This window comes from Chlamydotis macqueenii, chromosome 19, assembly GCF_036417535.1.
Source record: "Chlamydotis macqueenii isolate bChlMac1 chromosome 19, bChlMac1.mat, whole genome shotgun sequence".
In the NCBI taxonomy this organism is placed as follows: domain Eukaryota; kingdom Metazoa; phylum Chordata; class Aves; order Otidiformes; family Otididae; genus Chlamydotis; species Chlamydotis macqueenii.
The window spans coordinates 576,263-597,118 of record NC_141574.1 but is presented as its reverse complement, the minus strand read 5'-3'; the positions used below and the strand labels follow the sequence as shown (position 1 = coordinate 597,118).

The 20,856-nt window shown below is 52.9% G+C and overlaps 1 protein-coding gene across 26 annotated transcripts in view; it reads left to right on the top strand.

Annotated features, from left to right (window-relative positions):
• Window positions 1-20,856, top strand: part of MSI2 (musashi RNA binding protein 2) — a 244,574-nt gene that overhangs the window by 168,720 nt on the left and 54,998 nt on the right. For all 26 annotated transcript variants that reach the window (XR_015260601.1, XR_015260598.1, XR_015260600.1 and 23 more), the window contains exon 8: window positions 19,665-19,747. Coding sequence is in view for 18 of the 26 variants with exons in the window: in XM_086762847.1 (XP_086618973.1) it covers window positions 19,665-19,747 (83 nt within the window). In the remaining 8 variants the exon portion in view is untranslated. The remainder of the gene's footprint in view (window positions 1-19,664; window positions 19,748-20,856) is intronic.

The window sequence follows — 20,856 nt, the reverse complement described above, 5'->3', positions numbered from 1 at the left end:
CCCGTTCCGTGTGTCCTGCAGCCCCGCCAGGCGTTTGGATTGATGGGGCTGGGGGCGGCTTCTGGGGCTGGGTGGGGGGGTCTGGCAGGGCGGACGTGACGTCAACTGGGCTCAGTAGATGTTGAAATACTCAAAACAATTGATAGCTTTCTTTTTTTTTAATACCGATTCCCTCGGTCACAGAACCCGTTGAAGGAGGTGATTTCAGCAGCTCGCCTTGAGCATGCCCGGCTGGCGTGGTCAAACGTGGCTGTGTGATTCCGGAGTCCTGTGCTCTCTGGGAAAGGATGAAGCATGCGTCCCGGGGTGGATGAAGCATGGTGGCAGGCAGATGTTGGTCTTACCAGGCTGGAATGACAGTGGCATCGTGTAGTGGATCAAAACATTACATCTTTAAAAACCGTGTGTTCGATGTGTCGTATCACAAGGGCTTTATGTTCTTGGCGATAACAATCAGCACCGAGTTATCTGTGGTTTCTTGCTTGTACGCGTCTCACAAGCTGATAAACTTTGAGCTGGATGAGAATCCGGCGTCCTCGTTGGTAGCGCCTTGACCAGGGCTGGGGGTTGATAGCGGAGGGGCCCGGGGGCCGCCGTTCTGGGTGATGCTCAGCACCTCTGCTCCGGGTCCTCCCGCTAAGGGTGCTGGGCACCAGGCGTTTCGGTGGCCCTGTCAGCCCTGCCCTTGCTCCACAGTCAGGTAGCTGGTGTGGCCAACAGAAATAAATGATAACGGCGAGCACTGCTGTTTCGGAAGATGGATGCCTCACTTCACTTGGCATTTTAATCCCTTCCAGCACTAGGTTGGAATAAGCACTTTTTTGGTGGTGGTGATTTATTTTGTTAAAAACCAAGGCATTATTCATAATTATGCAGTTTTATGAGAGTATACATTAGCAGTATTCTTCCCGTCGTAGGCTGTGGGAGCTGGCATAATATTTAAATAAGAGCCCTGGGGAAAGGACAGGCTGGCGTGCGGCGCGGGCTCGGCGCGGCTGCGGGCTCAGCCCATTGAACTGGCGTATAATTACCTCTATTCAGCGCAGCCGCTCCGGTTATCAGCCGGCCGTCAGGGGGAAGGCTGGCGTTTAAAAATGACATAGATTGTTAGAGAACATCAAACTTTTTTAATACGGTTAATGATCCTCGGCTATAAATAGTCTGTTCCCATTGACCAGCAATAAGGCTTTTGTGCAGTGCCTCGCGGAGCTGCAAGATTTCTCTGGGTTTGTTGGGTTTTCTTTCTTTCCCTCCATATACACTGCAGGTCCTGTGGTCCCGGGTGCTTTACAAAGCTGCCTTCCCTTTCTGATCGGGAAAAAAGGTCCTGCAGAGCAGGGATTTGCCCAGGGTCGCGTCGGGGGTTGGTGGATGAACTGGTGAGGGCCCTTACAGGCCGCTTTTGTGTATGCTGTGCCCCAGAAGTTTCCTCCTTTCCCTCAGGTTGATTTCGATGACTGTAGGTTCGCGGAGGAGAGGGCAGTTTATGGACGGGGCTTTGGGAGCTCTGAGGCAGCGGCAGGAGCCGCGCTTTGCAGCTGCAGCCCGAGAGCTGGAAATGGCGAGGAAGGGGTGGAAGCCGCCCTTGCCCGGGCAGTGCCCTGCTCTGACCCGCTAAATCCCTTGGGCAGCTGTAAATCTGCAGAGAGGAATTTGCGTGAAACCTGGCCAGCACGTTTCTCGGTGCTTGAGGAGCATCACGAGCAACTGTGATTCCCTGTGAGTGCGCACAGATCCCTGCACCCTGTAGATGGCTGTGCCCGTTCCAAAATGTGGTTGGAACTGGTCAAGAAGTCTGGGCGCAGCACTTAGAAGCTCTGAGTGCTGCCAACGCTCTGAGCCGGTCGCTGGAAATAGCGTGCGAGGCGGGCGGGATGTCGGGCTGAGCTGTCGTGGCGGGTTGCTGGTCCTCAGCACAGGTTGAATATCCCAGCAAAATAACACCAACGAAAAACCCTGACCCGACCCCCCAGCTTCCGCAGCAGCGACCAAGTGGCCGCGTTTCCCATTGCCCAGAGGCTGCGGTGAGATTCTGCCACAACTTTGTTCCTGAGCGCCTGCAGACACAATAGGAAAAGGTCATCGCACAAACACCGCTTCTCCGAAGGCAGCGGCTTTGTCTGGTTTGAAAGCTGGGAAGCAAAGGGCATTCTGGTTTGCACTGCTGCGCTGGCATGGCCGTACCGGGAGCCTCCCCCCGCACCTCCTGCGTTCCAGGCACGTCTTCAGGACAAGAGCCTTCTGCGTGCGGGAGGAGGACGCCCCATCCGCGCGGTTTGGGCTGCTGATGGGTGGCGTGTGTTTGCTGCCGCCGCGGGCGCTGGTGGGGGGGTGTGAGCGCGCTTCGGGGGGATGCGGCAGGCTGGGCTGGTGGCACCCAGGCTGCGAAAATGCTTCAGGACGGCTCCGGTCTGTGTAATTACTTCACCTTTTCCTTTGTCTCTGACTACTGTTCGCAGCACTTTTGTTGTTAAGCATGAAGATCTCGGTGTTTTCCCCAGTGATTTCAACAAAGGTTGAGCGCGTGGGGAAATCCATAAAACAATGTCACCAAAACTGTAAGGAAGAGAAGGCGGCTTTTAATAAAGTGCTGCTGGGTGTGTGCGGCGGGGAAGGGGCTCGGATGAGTTGGAACAGGAGGGAGGCTGCTGGAGAAGGTCACCTCTGAAGGTGGCAGATGAAAAAGCAGCACAGCCCGCTCTTCTCGGGGGAGCTTTGGCAGGAGCCCATCAGTCTGAGGGTGCTGGGCTGGCCCGTCCTTCAGCATGCGATTCCCTGGCGTCCCGGGGCTCAGCGGAGCCGCCATCCTCAGGAAGGTGCTTGTGTCGCATCGGGGTGGGGGGAGATGGAGCGGGGCAAAGTCCCAGGGAGCCATCGGCAGCAGGGGATGGCTCGGCCGTCGCTGCCCCGAGCAGGCTCTCCCGGGAGGCCAGAACACGGCATTAAGGCGCCCGGTGATGGTGAAGTTGTGGTTATTTGAGGGCTGACACTCAGCCAAGCGCCTCTCTCCCTGTCTGTCTTGCCATGGTCTTGAAAAGCAGCTGCAGAGGAGGGACAGCATCCCCCGTACCTGAGGAATGTCAGCACGCTGAACTCGGACGTGGTTGTTAGCAAGGGCTCTGGGCTTTGCGCCTGCCTGAGCCTTGTTTTCCAGCAGCCCCGTTTTATGGAGCTGTTTGGCTCTGTGTGGTCGCTATTAAAAGTTTTCTTCCCCAGGGTGATTCTGCTCCTTTATTGCATCTGGTTCTTGAACACTTCATACTATCAAACAGCAAAAGTGCTGTTGTTGATGCGGCAAAGAACAATGGGATCTTCCCAACAGTGCTCCCAGAATACACTCTTGGCTTTTTTTTTTTTTTTTGTGCCTGGCTTCCCACAGTGGAAAAAATGATTAAGATAGGTTAGGTTTACTCTGGTCACTTCAACAGGAGATTGGCAGTACCAACAAACGATTCCTGTAACTGGATTAGCTCCTCTTCTCGAGCAAGGCTGGAGCGATGTGCGTTTGCCCTGCCCGCCCTCTTTCTGCGAGCCAGACAGCTGAAAAAGCAGAAAGCATCCCCAATTTAATAGAGCGTGGGTCGGGTTAGGCAGAGAGGATGGCGCTGGGCTTGTGTCGGGTCACTGGAGTGCAATGGCGAGCTGGTCGGACGTGCGTGGCCGCTGCCCGTACGCTGCCTGCACCCGCCGTGGCCTGGAGCCTCGCGCTCGGCTCCTCTGAGCTGCGATTTCCCGTCTGCGCGGAGACGGGAGCGGGGAAGGCAGAGGAGGATGAGCAGGGACATAAACCCAGTTCTGCTCTGTGTGTTTGCACTGAGCTTTCCTTGGTGTCCCGGTGCTGGCTTGGGGTTTTCCATGGGCACAGATGTCAGGGTCAGTGGGTCTGCCATAAAAAAACCTATATATTCCATATTAAAAAATTGCATATATATTTTAATGGCCGCTGTCAGCTTTTGTCTCCTGGACGTATGCAAAATCTGACAACTCCTGGCTGTCTGGAACTATTACTGTAACACCCAAGCTGGTTGCGCTGCTTCAGAAGAGGAGCGTGGCGCGTTGGGTGGGTGCTGGGGCTGAGAGCGTCCGTGGTGTCGATGAGGAGACGCTGCAGCGGCCACCGGCACCGCGTGGCGGGGATCCTGCTAACGCTAACCAAGGGAACCTCCTTGCGAGACATTGTAAACCCTCCTCCGGCAGCTGAGGGTGGCGGGTGGCGAGCGTGAGCTCTTGTCGGGCTGTGCGGGAAGGGTCCTGCGAGGCCGACAGGCAGTGGCGCTGGGAGCTGGGTACGCCCAGGAGTTTTGGATTCGTGAAGACCCAAGAGGAGTCTCAGGCACATGCGGTAGCAGATGCTTCCAGAGGTATCCTTGGGATTGTAACATTCTTACAAAAACAAGCAAACAAAACCCCAAAACATGAGAGTGAAGTTGTGTCAGGCTGCGCTGGCTGGGCAGAGGGGTGGGTTTTCCAGCCTTGGGGCTCATACAGGGTTTTAATTCTGCTAGTGCTTGTGCTGTGTAATATTTGTATTTATTTGTCAATTCTTTTGGAGGGCCCCATTATGTGCCCTTTGTTTTTCTTCAGATGCAAGGTGCTTGTTACAGCCCTTTGCTCGCCTGCCTTCCCCTTTTAAACTGTGCGTTTCCGCAGCAGGTTCCGTCTGCCTTACTGGGAAAGAGCGTCTGTGTGCAGTGATTGAAGAGTTCTCCTTTATACAGAGCCTTGGAAAAAAAAGTGTAGTGCCATGGAAATCAAAGCCGAGCTTTCTGCGATAAAGGGCCCTGCAAATTGACCGCAGGGCCTTTCAGAAAAGTCTGTCTCCTTTTGATACAGACATCGCCGGGGGAAAGGAAAAGAGGAAAACAGGGTTGCGGGTGCTGGGGGAGTAAACAGGTGAGCGCTGTGCACGTGAGCCCCGAGCGCAGCCCTGCCCGCTCCGCAGCCGCTGGTTCAGCCGTGTTTACGTGCGCCCCGGCCCTCAGCAGATTCTCACCCCGCAGAGACGCTTGTGCTTGCGGCGCGGCGGCATAACGCAGCGTCACCGCTGGCAGCCGGGGCGGAGAGCCGCCCTCTGCGCAGCTGCCCGCTCTCGTACGCGTTAAAGGTGCCTTTGGGACAAGACCCTGTCCGGTAAACCTACAGCGATCCTTGAGTCGTCAAGGAAGCGCTGACGTGAATTTCCACATGGCATTGGTGTAATGGATGAGGGCTTTCCCCCACATACCAACCGTAAATAGATACGTAAGGAGGTGATTTTCTTAATGTCGTTCATCATGTGCTTGAAGTGCGCGCTAAACCCGAAGCTGTTCGCTCCGATAAGCATTTCTGTACTGCAGGAATTGATGTTGTCTTGCGTTGCCTGTGGTCTTGAACAAAAAAGTGGACTTCCAGCTTATATGTAAAAAGGGCAGTTTCCCCCGTCTCCTCCATTTCTTCTGCTCAGAGGTTTCCTGGGAGCGGCACACTGGAGGCGTTGGAACTTTTTTCTTGTTTTTAACCGACGCAGGGGAAGAATTCGGGTATTTCAGCATCTGCAGGGGTTTTTGAGGCTGCATCCTGCACCCCCTTGGCCTGACCGGTGCTGGTGGGGCTGGCTTCCCGAACGGCTCAGCAAACGCTCTGCTCTCTGCGTCTGTATCCAGAGGAACAAATGGCGCGTGTATTCGCAGCATCTGGCGTGGCCAGGCACTCCTTCGCACAGTAGTGTCTGTTGTTCGCTTAGGCAGATCCTGATCCGGTGCGTGAGCAGCAGGGCCGGAGCCCTGGCCAAGGATGTTAGTAATGTCCAGGAATGCTGTGTGCCTGGAGCTGTAGCCCGGAGGGTCACACCGCACAGCGCAGAGGTATTATTTTAGCCTGGGGCTAAGCTGCTCATTTTTGCTGGTATTTCCCTTGACCCTAGTCAGCATTTATTTCAATTCTTTGGATCATTTTTTGTTGTTGGGTGCCTAATTCTTTATTCCTCTGCATTATTGATACACAGAGTCAGCAGGGTGATGGAGAGCCCATGCTCTCCTTCCCATGCGGGGCTTGCAGTGCTTGCAGTGCTTTGGGATGCGACCCAGGGTGGGTACAGGCTGCAGCTCTGGAGCCGTACCAGTCCTGCCTCGGCTGTCCTGTCCCAATCCCAGGGCAGGGCCGGCACGGAGGGGGATGTTTTGCCAAAGCCCAGCCCTGGCTGGGTGCTCTGCCTGACAGCAGCGTCACCACAGCCCGCTCTGAGCGCGCCCATGGTAGAGCCTGGCCTTTAGCCTTCCCGTTTATCTTGGCTGATGCTTGCGTGTTAATGAGAGGAGAGATGCCTGCACACTGACAGTGACGTGTCCTTTGCGCCGCGTCCTCTGCAGTTTGGGAGGGAGGACTTCGTCACCTCCTAGAAGCAGGGACCGTCTGGCCAGTAAGCCCAGGCGTGGTGTGAGATGACGGCACGGTGGGCCTGTCCCCCCAGCCCTGGGCTGTCCCCGCACCGCTGCAGTAACTGGGTAAGCAGGGGTCACCTTGAGCGCAGCCTCTCAGCCGCTTGAAAAATTTCCCCCTGCAAAGTCAATTCTGTAGACACGTCATTTCTCTTGGGGCGCCTGTGGCAGCTGCTGTGCCTCTGAGCTCTCTGGCGGTGGTAATTAAATTTCGGAGGCAGGAACGGGGAGACATTTCTGGGTTCGGCTGCTGCGTTGGAGAGGAGTAGTGCTGGTGGCAGGTTTTGGCTTCGTTCCTTCACCACGGAGCTGCCTCGCGCTTCTCAAGCAGAGATCTGTCTTTGTAAGTCCCTTTTTTGGGCCGTTGTTGACATGTGGCACAAATGGGCCTTGATGGTGCTGCACGGAGCCCAGCTGGTGCTCTGCTTTTCTCTTCTTTCACTGCAGGCAGAACCACTGCTGTACTGACGCAGAAACCATCCCGTTCCTCGTGCCGTTACCAGTCTGTGTTTGCTAACTGCATCTCAAAATACAAAGGCACTTCACAGTTTTAGGCTCTACTTTCACAAAGTTGATAAATACCAAAAACTTCTGCTCCCATGGTCAATCCCAGTGATTTTCCGGAACAGAGCGAGCTTTTCTGGACTCTTTGTTGCAGAAGAAACAACTCTGGGAAAGTGTACTTCCATTTTTTTTTAATAATCTATTTCTATAATTGAAGGATTTCAGATTTCTTTTGTAAGAGCAAGTGCCTGCTTAAACATGGAGACAAATACAACCAATAATATGTACTTGAAATTTAATGCAAGCTAATTCACTTTGGCACAGCCCCAGATACGCTGATTAAATGGCCTGTGAAGTGCTACAATATCTTGATAATGTACATTCTACGTTTGATTATATAATCAATTATCTTGCACCTAATACAATTTAAAATTAACGAAAAAGCTGTGAACAGATTGTATCAGGTGCGGAGTGGGTCTTGGGCAGCTTTAAAGAAACTTCTGCAAAGGTATGCCGTGGAGGAGCATGTGTTTGTGTCGTCAAAACACTTCTTCGTAGCATGGTTGCGGGGGCGAGGAAGTAGGGTGCAAATAAAAGTCTTCGTGCACGACTTCCCCCGTCGCTCCTTGGTTTGCTGCCAGCAGATTTGGTAACGTTTTCTATCAAGAGATGACCTTGCTCTGTGTTTTTAAAAACACTTAGATATTCTGGGCAGGAATTCTGTGATGGCTTCAGAAGGGAGGTTCTCCCCCTCGGGCAGGCCCAGCGTCCAGCTCTGCGCGTTGGGGTTTTCCTGCACCATCACTGGGAGCAGCCTGACCGCGAGAGCAGAGTCGTGCTTCGCCGGCTCTTCCCTGCTCGGGGAGCCGGAGCGTCCGTCCCTGGGGAGGACAGGGCAGCTTGGGCGGCCTTTCCTACTGCGTCATCTGCGACGTCTTTGCTTGCCTCCGACCTGGGCTGTGAGCGCGCTCTGCTCACGGGGTGAGCCCGGGCGATGCTCGGCATGGCGGGGAGCCCCAGGCCGTCCCCCTGCCTCGGCCCTGCACTGGGGAGCAGCCGCGATCGTTTGCAAACGTTCCTCATTCCTTTCTGGGAAAATTAGCAATTTCTGGGTGACTGGCTACGGCAGGTTGGGGGAATTCGGCCTGGGTTTTATGGCTCTCCAGTAAGAGAAGGTTGATGGGAAACAAATGCGTTATGATCGCAGACAAGCTGTTGCGACATTTTTTGTTTCATTTTAAAGTAATGCTATCAACCAGTTGGAATATAGGCCTGGAGTATCGCGGGGAGTAATCTAATTAGTATGAAGTCAATTCACTAGTTCCTTTTGTATCTCGTGATTAAATAAGTGGGAAAATGGCTTGAAAATTAGGTGCTAGAACGACCCAATTACATTTCTGTAGCTTTTTGTATTCAATTTCATAAACAATTTTGCTCTTCGCTGGTTAATCAGTGAATGCCTTTTTCCAGTTTGAAAAGCACTTTTGAAATTATAATGCAATTAAATTGTGTGTGGATGTTCTGGCATAGCGAGTGTGAAGGCTGGGGGCCTGGCAGCCAGCCATGTTGTACCTTGACAGTAATGAGTTCCCGAGCTGGCAGCTTGCTGCTGTCGTTCGGAATATTGTCCACGCCGGGTTGCTCTAAAACGCGGCCGCCTCAACTGCTTTCCAGCCGGGGTCCGGGCACCGGATCCCCTCCCTCCCCACGTGCCAGGGACAATTCCTCGGCAGATCCGCCACATCTGCGATCAGCCTGCGGGACCCTGCTGTGTGCCGCGCGGGCGGATCGAGACGCGTGCAAGCAGTGGAGTTTTTGCCTCGCTACCTGACAGCTCTTGGCTCGGGGCAGCGGTAGGTCCAAGCAGCGTCCTCTCGGCGGGCAGGTTGTCCCCAGGTGAGCTCGCCCCCAGCTCCAAAGCTGCTGTTTCTCTCACCCGCCCCAAAATTCATCAGGACTGGAGTGTTGTTTGAGCTCCTCTCTTCCCAGCCAAAATGCCGGTGGTCCGTGCAGCCTGTGAATCGCGCACCGTGCCAAGTGGCATCTCATCAGATGCCAGCTGCAAACGACTTCCAGAGGCCCACCGGCTCTTTGAGGCCACCAGGCTGTGAAGATGACTGCCTGCTACGTGCTTCTGCTGTGGCCTGTCTCCGTGGGCCTTATAAGGCTGGAGTTTTTCAAAGCGTGCTTTTTATTCTTGTGGGATATTTGTCTTGTATTTGGCTGTTTGTGGTGAATGGGAGCTCAGTTCAGCCTCCCGGGGAAGGGCCATCGAGTCTGTGTGATCGCCACCTCCCATGATTTACGGCCGAGCACCACAGGGGGAAAGGCAGAAAACTGTGTTAAGAGGAAAAAGAAATAATGTCAGAAATAATGACTTGCTTGGCAGGTTTTAACAAGTTCAGTAATGGTATTAGGTGCCCTTGGCTCAAGATAGTAACCTCCTCTTAAATGATCATTACCTGGCTAATAAAGACCTCAGAGCAGGTCATTACAACTTAATTTAGACGTAGCATCCTGTTTGGTTTGCGCAGCGCTGCCATCTTTCAAGGTGTTGAATCTGTTGCCGGAACGACGCGGCTGGGAATTGGGGTTTGCTCGGGTTGTTCCTCCCCGGCAGCTCACGGAGGAACGGAGCCTCTGCTCGGTCGTGGCGGCCCGGCTGCTGGCGGAGGTGGGGATGAGCGCAGGCAGGGAGAGGACGAGGACTTCTCGGCTCCTCGCTTCAGCTCTGCTTACAGCTCTAGTTATTGTGAGCGTTGGTTTGGGGAAGGGCAGGAAAAAGTGATGGGAATGGAAGCACCCGTTCAGGAAAGCTCTTAAACGTATGTTTAATTTCACATCTTGTTAAAACCAATGGGGTTTGAACGAAGGTTGTAGGGCTTTGCCCTGTTGATGTGTTTCAGAGAAACTGTGGATTTCAAAAAGTCTTCTAGGTAGCGCTCACCCAGGCGTCTCCTTCAGGTGGGGACCCTCCCTGGCCATCCCAGGACACGCCAGCCGTGTGCATGTTTCCCTTCCCGCCCTCTCCCTCGGGAAGAGGAGCTGGTTTCACAGACAAGGTAGGAAGGTGTGCGGGAGCGGGAGTCCGGCCTCGTGCCCCCCATGCCGCCCCAGCGTCTGCTGGCTTGTGGATGAGCCGTCACGCTTCCCTAACCCCATTAGCAGCAAGTTTCAGATGCAAATGATTATAACAACCACCCCCCATCCGTTATTAATATTTTGAAGACATCTCTTTGATAAGCCCATCTTTTCAGCCAATTTCCTATTTCTACTGAAAGCACAGCATCTTGCCTCCCAGTATTGTAAATCTGTTGTTAAAATGGATAAAAGGAAATGGAAAAAAGGATCCCCCCCAACAACAAAACCTTAACACCAGGCTCGGTGCTGCGCCGCCTTTGTCAGCCCTGGGTAGAATTATGCATCATGAATAAAAACTGCTGTCAACATGCATTGGTTTCAGAACATTAGAGCATATGGTATGTGATTATCTGTATTGTCAAATGCAATAAAGTGAATTTGGATATAATAAAAAATGTAATATTTTAGAAATTTGGTAATAAACTGTGGGAGAATTGACAGGCAGAGAGTATTTGACGCCTGTAGGCAAACAGATAAAGATGGCAGGACTTTGTGCTCAACGGGCAGCGGCTACTGCAGACGCATTTGGAGTGGCTTTCTGTTCTGATGAGGGAGCTTGACCAGGCTCGCTGGCACCCGGGATCCATGGCCTTTGTTCCTGCCTTCTCGTGGCCGCTCGCTGCTGCTCTGCTTGTCCTCGTTCCCTGTCGGGCAGGGGACCGGGTCCGCCACAGGCAGGTCTGCGCCCTTGGCTGCAGGAGAGGTGGCGAGCGGTGTCGGGGCGGTGGTGATGGTTTCCTTGGCTCATCCCGTGGCACGGTGAGGGGCTGCAGGGCGCTCAGTTTGGGGATGGAAATCGGCGGGCAGGGTTGTTGCTGGCTCTCTGTGCCACACGTCTCGCTGACAGACAGGTGCAAGCGTTCACGCAAAGCATGAGTTTCCCATTCCAGTTGCAGAGAGATTAGTTGGATTTTACAAGTATTAGGGGTTTTCTTCTTCGATAGTAAAAAGAAATCTGTTAGTTTATGCCACGCTTCCCCCGCCCAGCTGCACTGCCATCGTTTTTGTACCCCAGGCTGGCGAGCTGGGAAATCCGTACCTGAACCGAACGGAGCAGCAAAAAGCTGTGAGGAGCACGGGTGGGTCTGCTGCCAGCGCTGCTGGGCAGCTGGAGTTAAATACTGATGAAAAAGCAAACACTGCCCGAGATAACTTTCTCCTTCAGTATCTTCTATTTCGGTCCCATGCATTAATTCTCGAGCCTCTGACAAAAACGCGCCCGTTGAGACGTGATGCGTCCAACGGGGAGAAGCTGATTCGGAAACGAACTTTGGGGTCTCGTGTAGAAAATTCAGATGCAAAAAATGCAGATGTAAGTGTATCGCACGTACATGCAATTTTTCTTAGGTCACTGCTAATGCTTCTTAATGATCTGTGAATGCATTAGTGGTTTTTGTTAATTAACAATATGATAAAACTGGCATTTAGTAAGTTGCTGTGTAGTGTGTGTTTCAGTCATTATGTACTCAGCGCTTGGATTTGATTTCAGAATGTTAATAGAATGAAATTTTAATGACGATTTGTTGTTATGAAAAATTTATGATGAAAAGTTCAGGTACGGCGTGCATTAGCACGGCCCGTGACAGGTGGGGGGTTCCCCTTGTGCAGCCGCCTGGCGCCCTGTGCGACTGCGCGGGCTTTGGCCAGAGCCGGTGTCCTGGCTCCAGCAGCGTGCCCCTGGCCTGGAAACCTGGTCGAAGGGGATCATTTGAGAGAGGGACAAGTCCCCATACCCTTCGTCCTCCCGTCAGGGGAAATCGTTCCCCAAAACAGGTTTTGGGTGGGTTTTGGCCCGTTCAGAGGGGCAGGCCGCTCCGCGGCACAGCGGCTGCTCATCCCGAGGTGCCCTTATTGTCTGAACCACGCTCCCTTTGTAAATGCCAGGCCGTCGCGGGAGGACGGAGTGAGGAGCCGGAGCCTGCGGCTTTGCAGAACAGAAGCGCAGGCGACTCTCGCTGGTGCCCTTTATCCCGCTGCGCGGCTGACCTCAGCTCTCTGCGCTCCTGCCGCGCTTGTATTGAAACGCTAGCACCTTGCGTGCGGGTTTTGATCTCGGGCAGTTGTCTGCTGATTTAATTTTGAGAATTTACTCTCATGTCATACAGTAGATATTGACACTTTAAACAGCAGCAATACCTGCCCGTGGCTGCCGGGAGAGCCTGGCTGTTGCGTCCCCAGCCCGGGATGCACGCGCACACCGAACGGACGCTCAGGCTAATCGTCCCTCTTGATGAGCGGCGTTCACAGAAGCACTGCTAGAGAGATGCTTCACAGTTAAATGAGGATGGTATTTTCTAGCCCAGACCGTAGGCGTTAACCTTCTCTTTCCCTCCATCCCCCTCCCAGTCTGGTTACCGCACGGGAGGGTGAGCTCTTGTTCTCGGAGCAGGATGTGCCTTCAGGCCTGGCTGTCGCTCTTCCCGGCAGGCCCTCCGGAGAGGTGAGGAGGCAGAACCTGAGAGGCGTGTGTCTCAAACGAAGGCCGTGCTCTGTGGCTCTGGAGAGAGCTGCTACTTCAGAAACCAAAACCTCTCCATTCGTGTGTTTGCAGTGCAGGAAATTGGAATTACTGGAAAAAAACAAGTTGGAGTTGGCAGCTTTTGTCCTAGACAGTGCTGAGCTTTACTGAGCTGAGTTGCGGTTCAGATGAAAATTTTGTGGAAGGGACTAGAAAGTGGGGGGAAAGAAACCTGGGACCTGGACCGCAAGGAAGATGTAAGCGACTTCTCCCAAGACCCAACCTAAGAACGCAGCAGTGAGGGCTGAGTTTCCCAGTCCAGGCTGATGGGTTCTGGCGCTGACAAAAGGGAATGGCTTTTCCCAGAGGCAGGGTTAATCCCGCACGTCCCGTTGCCAGAGTCTGGGGGTAGTGACTTGAGTTACCTTCGCAGACAGCAAGAGGTTACAGACATCCGTGGTTTGCTGTCTGAGCAATTAAAATGTCCCGGCCCCTCCGCTCGGTTCACTCTGTCCGTAAAATGGGATCTGGTGACAGCGATCGCAGGACTGGCTTTCATGTCCCGCTCTCCACCCCTCCCCTGCAGGTTTTTTAAAATTATTGTTATTTTTATAAGATGGCGTGGCAATCTGGGATGTGCAGTAGCTTACTATGTAACTTTTCCCCCCTCTGATGACGAGGGATGTGTGAATAAAGGAGAGTGTATTGATTCACACCAATCTATGCATCGACCGCGTGGGAGCCGCTTGCAATTCCCAGCAGCACCAGAAAGCTTTGCAACAGGGAGAAATACGACCAGGCAAGTTGAGAAAATAAATTAAACTAGTGTCAACTTTTCTTGTTTCTTCCCTCATTATTAATGGATGGAATGGGGCTCGTTTATCAAGAAGAGGAAAAATTAATTGACACGGGCTTTAATGTTATTATGCTTGGCTTGTCTGGTCACATTTCTTCACTTTTAATTTTTTTTACTTTTTGAAAGGCGTTTTATTACAGTGTACAGGACCAGCTGCCAAAACTATCAGCATAAACAAGAAAGCAGGTGCATAAATAATGCCACAGCGGGACTGGGTCTTTCGCTGTTTCAGAGCTTGAGTAACTTAAATGTGGGGAGAAGAGGCGTGAGCAAACACAAACCAGCAGATCGGGTATCGACACCCAACACGAAAGGAGAGCGCGGCCTGTGCTAATATTTCCTCATTACGAGGCTGTGTGCCGCGGCGGGTGTCGGGCTGGATGTTCCCGTCCGTCAGCAGAGCCGCTCGTCGGGCAGCGGCCAGTGGGGCCGCAGAGCCCGGGGACCCTGGGCCACGCTCCCGCCGTGCCGGTGGGGTTGGGAGCCGGGAGCGGGACGGTGCTGCGGCAACGCATTGCGTGGGTGAGAGGGGACTGATCCTGCGTTACGGAGAGCGCCGGCGGGCAGCTGTCGGGAGATTCCTGCCTAGCAGCAAGAGTGGGATTTACGCAGAGCCTGCATTGCTTATTGGTGTGATACGGACCATGTAAATCTGTTCCCTTCTCTCCGTGCTCTTGCCTCCTGCGTTTGGGGTTATTGTGCAGGCACAGAAGAGCCTTGGTGATCACTCACCTCGCAGAACCCTTTGAGGAGCTCTCGGGTGCTTTGGCGTGCTGTCAATGCGGTAAGAGGCAGTCCCAGCTGCGAAGACGCTGTGGTCTCACCAGAAAATACAGACACGGCTTGGGCGAAGGGCAGCACTGCGGGTGCAGGTGAGATGAAGTGACTTGCTCCTCACCGTCGGGTGACCCCGAGACGGCCTGGGAGTGAAACAGGCTCCTCCAGCTCTCGTCCCAAGCGCCTTCCTCCACCAGAGCGTCTTTCCCGGTGGCTGAGGAGCCTCTCCAGGCACCGCGGTGCCCGTGCAGTCGGCAGGGGCGTGTGTGCCTCTGGTGAAGGCTGTTTTGGCTCAGATGCGGACCCCCCCGCCGCGGTGCCGGGGGTCCCCATTTGCCCATCAGAGCCCTCTGGGGACTAACCCCAGCACAGCCTAGGTTTAACCTTGTCAGTGCGGGATTAAACTGACTTGTTTTCGTTAGTTTAATGCATGCACAGGCTTGAAAGAGCAAGACCTTCAACCTGGTAAGCTGCTTTGGTGTAATTCTCAGGGCGAGTGACGTCCGCTGTGCGTGCAGACGCAGCTGCGATAGATATCGCTGCACACACAGATAAAACCCGGGCCGTGGAAAAGTTGCTGCCAACAGCAAGAGAAAGCAGATATATTTCATAGCAATGGTGTCGTCATCTCGGCTCTATTTTACCGGGGTTGACATAAAACCTCAAGTGATGACAAAGGTGTGAAATATGGTTTATTCAAGTGTGAAAAAACCAAACTGTGCAGAGCACTGACATTTGGTATCTTCAGTACGGCTTCTTAATATTATTTATGGCTTCTACTGATTTTTTTAAAATTATTTTAATCTTTTAATGGTTTCAGTCACTTTCTCTGAACAGTACTTTTCTTGTTTCTGGAATACTGTGGCAGAAAGCGCTGCAGCTGAGCTCCGCTTTGCTGCATGGAGCCGTCCACCCCCGGGCCTGGGTAGCTTTCGTGGCTGAACGAGGCTCTGGACCAAAGGCGGCTTTTCGGTGTGCTGGAGGATGTGTCCTGTGCCATCGGATGTCAGGCAGGCTTTTTGGTGTACCGGAGGCGTGTTGGAGGATGCGTCCTGTGCCGTCGGACATCAGGTGTCTGGGCTGGCATCTGCAGGCTTGTTGGAAATGTTTCCGGGGGAACTCAGGGTTGTCTGGAGTCTTGACACTATCTTGCGTTGCACAAAGGAATGTATTTTGCCAGATTTTCCCTCCCCTGTGAATAATACACTTGTATCTGTTTCCTAGCGAAAAAAAAATCCACTTTTGTGAGTCACAGTTAAAAAGCACCGCTCTGCCAGCCAGCCGTCCTGAGCGGGGTCTGGTCTGCGGGGGTACTGCGTCCCTGCAGCTTGATTTACAGGCTGAAGGCAGCTGCATCCTCTGGTATTTGAGCCCCAAATATTGTAGCTTCTTATGAGAAGATGCAGAAAATCCCAGGCAATAAAGAGAGTCCCCTGAAGGAGTGGACTCCAGTGCCCACCGCGTGTTGGGTTCCACAGCCGGACCATCCTGGAGCAGAGCGACTGCCCGCTTGGCCGCCAGCGCCACGGGATGCTGGGATGAGCCATCCTCCTACCAAAACCTGCCAGCGAGGTCAGACCCGAGGGGACTTCCCAGGAACCTACCCGGGTGGTACTTCTGCTGTTTTCCGCAAGAGCATGCCAGCCCCAGCCTTCAGCCGTGCTGCTCTGGAGCAAGGCTTTGGCACCTCCACGTCTTCGTGGGCAGGATGACTGGAAGCTGCAGAGAAGCCGTTGGTGCAGTCGTGGGGAGCAGAAGATAAAACAGGGCGACTTGCTAGATGTGCTGAGTGTCTCCGTGTTGATGTGCACTTGGGGAGGTAGGAAGGAAGGTGGTTTGGTGTTGTGGTGATGGGGTGAGAGGTCTTCAGCCACTTCTCTGAAATTGCAGACCCGAGGGAAAACCTCTTGTCGGACACAGGAGGGCTGCGGGACTCAGGGAGAGCGGGTGAATTTGGCAAAGAGCAGAGCTGCCACCCTGATGGCTGCTGAGACCATTTGGCACCTGAGAAAGAGAGACCCTGAGCAGAGGTAGCACCCGCCGCCCTGTGCCATCCGCACGCCGACTGCAAGGACTGGTTTGAGTGGAGCGGCCAGGTTTCGTAGGCAGTGTCTGCAGAGCAGCTTTGTGGCTGCACGGCCCTCTCCATCTCCTTCCTTGGCCCAGGCCCTTCCTGGTAGGTAGCGGAGCTCCGCACACGTGCGGGCGCCCGCCCTTTCCACTAGCCCAACAAGCCTCTCCCGTTCAGGCACCGGCTTGCTCGCTGCCGCTGAGACTTGGAGATCCTTGCGCATCGTTTGGGTGCCTGCCGGTGCCCGTTAACCAACGATGGGTGGGGTGAAATGACTCCCTTTTGGAGCAGGTGCTGAAGGAGGGCTTTTTCACCTGAAGGTCGTGAATGCGTCTCAGCTTCCTTTAGTGATCGCACTTGGCTCAGAGCCTCTCGTGTGGGGGCATCTGTTTGCCTCTTACTTTCTTTTTTTCCTCTTCTTTGTCTTTTCTTTTACAGAAAAGATTATTCAAATGAATATTCGGTTTTATTCATTTGAATAAAAACCCCAACCGTTTGACTCTGTTAAATGCTTATCTCTTAAATAGAGCTTGTTAGCTTCCAATAATAGCTTCATTCAGAAGGATGCGGTATAATTTCATTTTAAAATGTGTGCTCCTTGACAACCGGAATCCTATTTATGTCACCGTTTTGAACAGCCTTCTTTGTTTTGTGTTAATCTTTTTCATACACTTTCTGAGAACCATTTTTTGTTGGCTCGTAGAAGCTCTCAGAAGAAATAATTGTCTATTTAGTCCGGGAAGGTTTCTAGGAGTTTTGGTAATTTAAAAATGAGCATGTATTCATTATGCTAACTAATAAGGCATGCATGCAGTAATGGTTTTTTGTATGTGCAATTATTAAATTTGGAAACTGATGTTCAAAAAGTGCAACGAGAAAAGGGCCCATTACCGGTCACTTTTATGAAGTTTTTAATTCTGGGGCATGCTGTCTCTTGAGGATTGCTCATTCAAGGAGCGATAGCATCTCTTGAAGACTATCCTGTGGATGTTAAGTGCCTGTATGCCTGTGGATTAAAATCTTCTGGTTGCTTCCCAATCCGTTGATGCCGGTAATGGTACAGGTAAAATACTGCGAGCCTTCAGCCGCGGATGGAGTGCCCCGCGTGGGCTCTGGGCCTGAACCCCCGCGCACTGGAGCTGCCGTCTGCGGGCTGCAGAGCAGGGAACACAAGGTAGCGTTGGGTTTTCGTACAGACCCTGTCACATCTGGGTTTTCTTGCCGAGCCAGTGAGGCTGGCCTGTGCAAAACGGCACAGATCTTCTAAAAACCTACAAATGAGCGGTGACATCTATGGATTGTTGGTTTTTTCTCGTTATAAAATGTGTAAATACAGAAAGCTGGGTGGCTACCTGATCTAATCAGACAATTTCTTGATAAACCCATGTTTAAGCCACATGGAGCAGGATGAGAATGGGAAACTTGTTTCCCAGCCCAAACGTGTGATGAGTGCAGTGCGCTTTCTCGCGACGTTATGCGCGGTAAGGCTGGTCTCTGAACTCCCTCTCTCCTCCATCCCGGCAGCGAGAGCTGACAAAAGTTGAAGGAGAAATCCTCAACTGCAGTGCTCGCTAATGAGTTACTAATGATGATGATGTTGCTGGTGCTCAGACAATTAATGACTTGTAGGCCCGGACTGCCCGTCTCACTGCGCTGGGCAAGGCTGGTCCCTGCAGCGCGCTGCTCCCGGCTCCGGTAATTGCCCGGCGCAGCGTGCTCCGGGGTTCCTGGGATGCCATATTCAGCCGGTTAACCACAAAAGTTTTAGGTTTAACTACAGGTCTGTTTAAGGTGGATTTAAATGGAGTAATTTAGAAGACTTGGGTTAAGTAAAATACTTCCAGCTGCTGCATGCTTTAAGTGCAAAGTGAAACAGCGTTCTGAGCGGCGGGTTTGAGCGTGATGTGCTGTCGGATGGTGTTCTGCCTTGGAGGAGATCTAGAAGCCATTTCTGGTGGTTTTCCCACCAAGAAGAGGATCCAAAGCGATGGGAGCATTCCCCATTGCTACACGTACTGCGCATTCCCGAAGGAGCCGGCTGGGAGCTGCTCGGACCTCACCCCGGCCAGCGCGGGAGTCAGCAAACGCGCTTTATAGCTTCCAGCGTTGCAGCCTGCAAAACGCGTCTTGTACCTGAGGGATGCTCACCGGGCAAAACTGTTCACGGAAAATAACGCCGGGCAGCGCTGGTTTCCCCCTCTCTTCCTTCCCACGTCCCCCAGCCAGGCGAAGGCTGGGGATGCCCCAGCTCCGGCTCGTTTGGCTCGGAACCTGGCGTGATGAAGGGGTCACGTGCCGTTTGACCAGCGCTGAGTCCAGCAGAGTTTTCAGTGCAGTTTGGGGGATGAAGTTCATCCTGTTGTTAAATTTTTAAGATTTCATGAGCTTAATGGATGTTGATGTTGACTCGTCAAGCCTTTGCCAGAAAGGTAGCACATTAGATTGGGTTTTGTTTGTTAGCTTGGGTTTTTTAATTTGTTTTTTTTAAGGAAGGAGCAGGGAACAGGGCTGTGTATAGCTGCGGTGGACTGCCGGCTGCCTTTGGTGTGGCCCCAGCAGAGCAAATACACTGCACAGCTGCAGGGCATCAGGCATCCAACGGCCCCAGACAGCCCAAAGCCGCTGTGAAGCGGCAGCGGAGGAGAGAGGAGCGGTTAGATCAGAGGCCTTAAACGTAGCAGTATCTTGGAGGCCTCAGGATGTCCTGATGAGGTATTAGAGGAAGTCATTCAGGAAGAAAGGGACAAATAACCACGTCCGGAGCCCGGCTGACCCGCGGGGCCGGCTGCATCCGTGCGGGACTGAGCTGCGGTGGCAGCGGGGACAGTTGGTGTTTGCTCAGGGCGGATGGAAACACAAAGCGCTGCTGCGTGTTTGGGGAAGCGTTAGTGGTTTTTTCCTCACTAGAGGTAAATGAGGAGTCATCTTCTGTCTTCCCGGATTTTTTTTTTTTTTGGGTCATGTAATGAGTCAGCTCTAATGGAGAGGTCCCGTGGAATTAAACAAGAGATAAAATCAATATGGTTCCACAGAAATATAATTGGGTTTTGTAGAGATTGCTCTTAAAAACCTATAAGGTGTAAAAGAAAATACAGCCTTATTGTCGTTTCTGAGCCATCCTGTAACCGGAATGTAACTATCCATTAAATTCTGCCGGATGGATCAAAAAAATCCATAAGGAGGCTTTAATTCTCCATTAAATCCTATGGAAGAGCTGGAACAGAACCGTATTCGTTTTCCCTGAGATGGTGCCTCTTCCCTCCATTAGTGTGTAACGAGTTCAGCGGCAGGTCCGTGGGCAGCAGGTGTATTTACACGTGCACATTTTTATGAAAGTTTTCCAAAGTCCCAGGGGCTAAGGAATGCTTTATTAAAATGGAATTGTTTAACCTAACTAATATTTTCCTTTCTCCCTCCCCTTTTTGTTTCTTTATTAAATAGGATTTGGCTTCGTAACTTTTGAAAACGAAGACGTGGTAGAAAAAGTCTGTGAAATCCATTTCCACGAAATCAATAATAAAATGGTAAGTTGGTTTTGTTCGCAGCGCACGCTGGCGGCAGCGAGCTCTCCCCCCGTGTCGCAGACGCGTGCCGTGCCTGGGTGGTGGCCTGCGGGACAGCCTTCTCCCTGAGGAGCGCTGGGTGCCGGGCGGAGGTGTTGTGGGGACGGGGTGCTGAGCCGTCGCCTCAGCTTGGGCAGCTGCCCCGGAGCAGGATTTGGAGTGGGGAGCCAAAGGGCTGCCGACGGTGGGAACGAACCTGCTCGGCTTCCTGACCAGCCCTGGGGGAGCCACGGCAGCCGCTGGGCTTTGCGGGAGGGAAGCGGGCTGGGGTAGCCGTTACAGACCGTGTGCTACCAAAATAGCTGTTCTGGTCGAGCTCCCGAGTCCTGACGCTGCTCTGACATCGCCGCTGCCTGCTGGGCCCTGTCCCCTGGGAAGCGTGGCTCTCTGCCATCGAGCCGCGATCGCTTTCCGCCCCGGTCCCGCCCAGCCCAGGAGCCAGACTGGGGTGAGATTTCCCCTAAGTGACAGTCAGGTCCCAGGTTGTGGGCTACCCTGTCAGTAAAGCCACGGAGACAGATGAAAAAGGGCATTTGTATTTCAGTTGATGCCGTAACTTTGATATTTTCAGCTAAAATATTCTTTTTCCCTTTGTCAAAACATCTTTTGCTTCTGAAATGTGCGTTCAGATATGCATTGTATATTGGTCTGATATGTGTTCACAGACTTTAAATTCAATAATAGAGCTTTTAGTGTGGATAAGATCAAAGCAATCTCCTTGGCATATGCTGGAGGCCTGATTCAATATTTGACTTGCTAATTTTTCCCAGGGCACTGAAATAATATTCTTCATATTATTCCTCGCCGCAATATGCGTCTGAAATAAAAGTGAGGGTCCCCTTGGCAAATGGAGGGGTGGGCTGGCAGGGCCGGGCTGGGGCAGCTCCCCGTGCCCCGCGGGAAGCCTCTCTCTCCGTTTCGGATGGGTGCTGTGGGCTTCGCCCCTGCCCTGCCCGAGCACCTCGCCACTTCCCCAGCCGCCTCCTGGGTCTGGGCTTTCCTGCCCGCCGCAGATACCTCGCCTGGGATCCGTGGGGGTGGCGGGGGAGGCTCGTTCTGCCGTGTAGTTA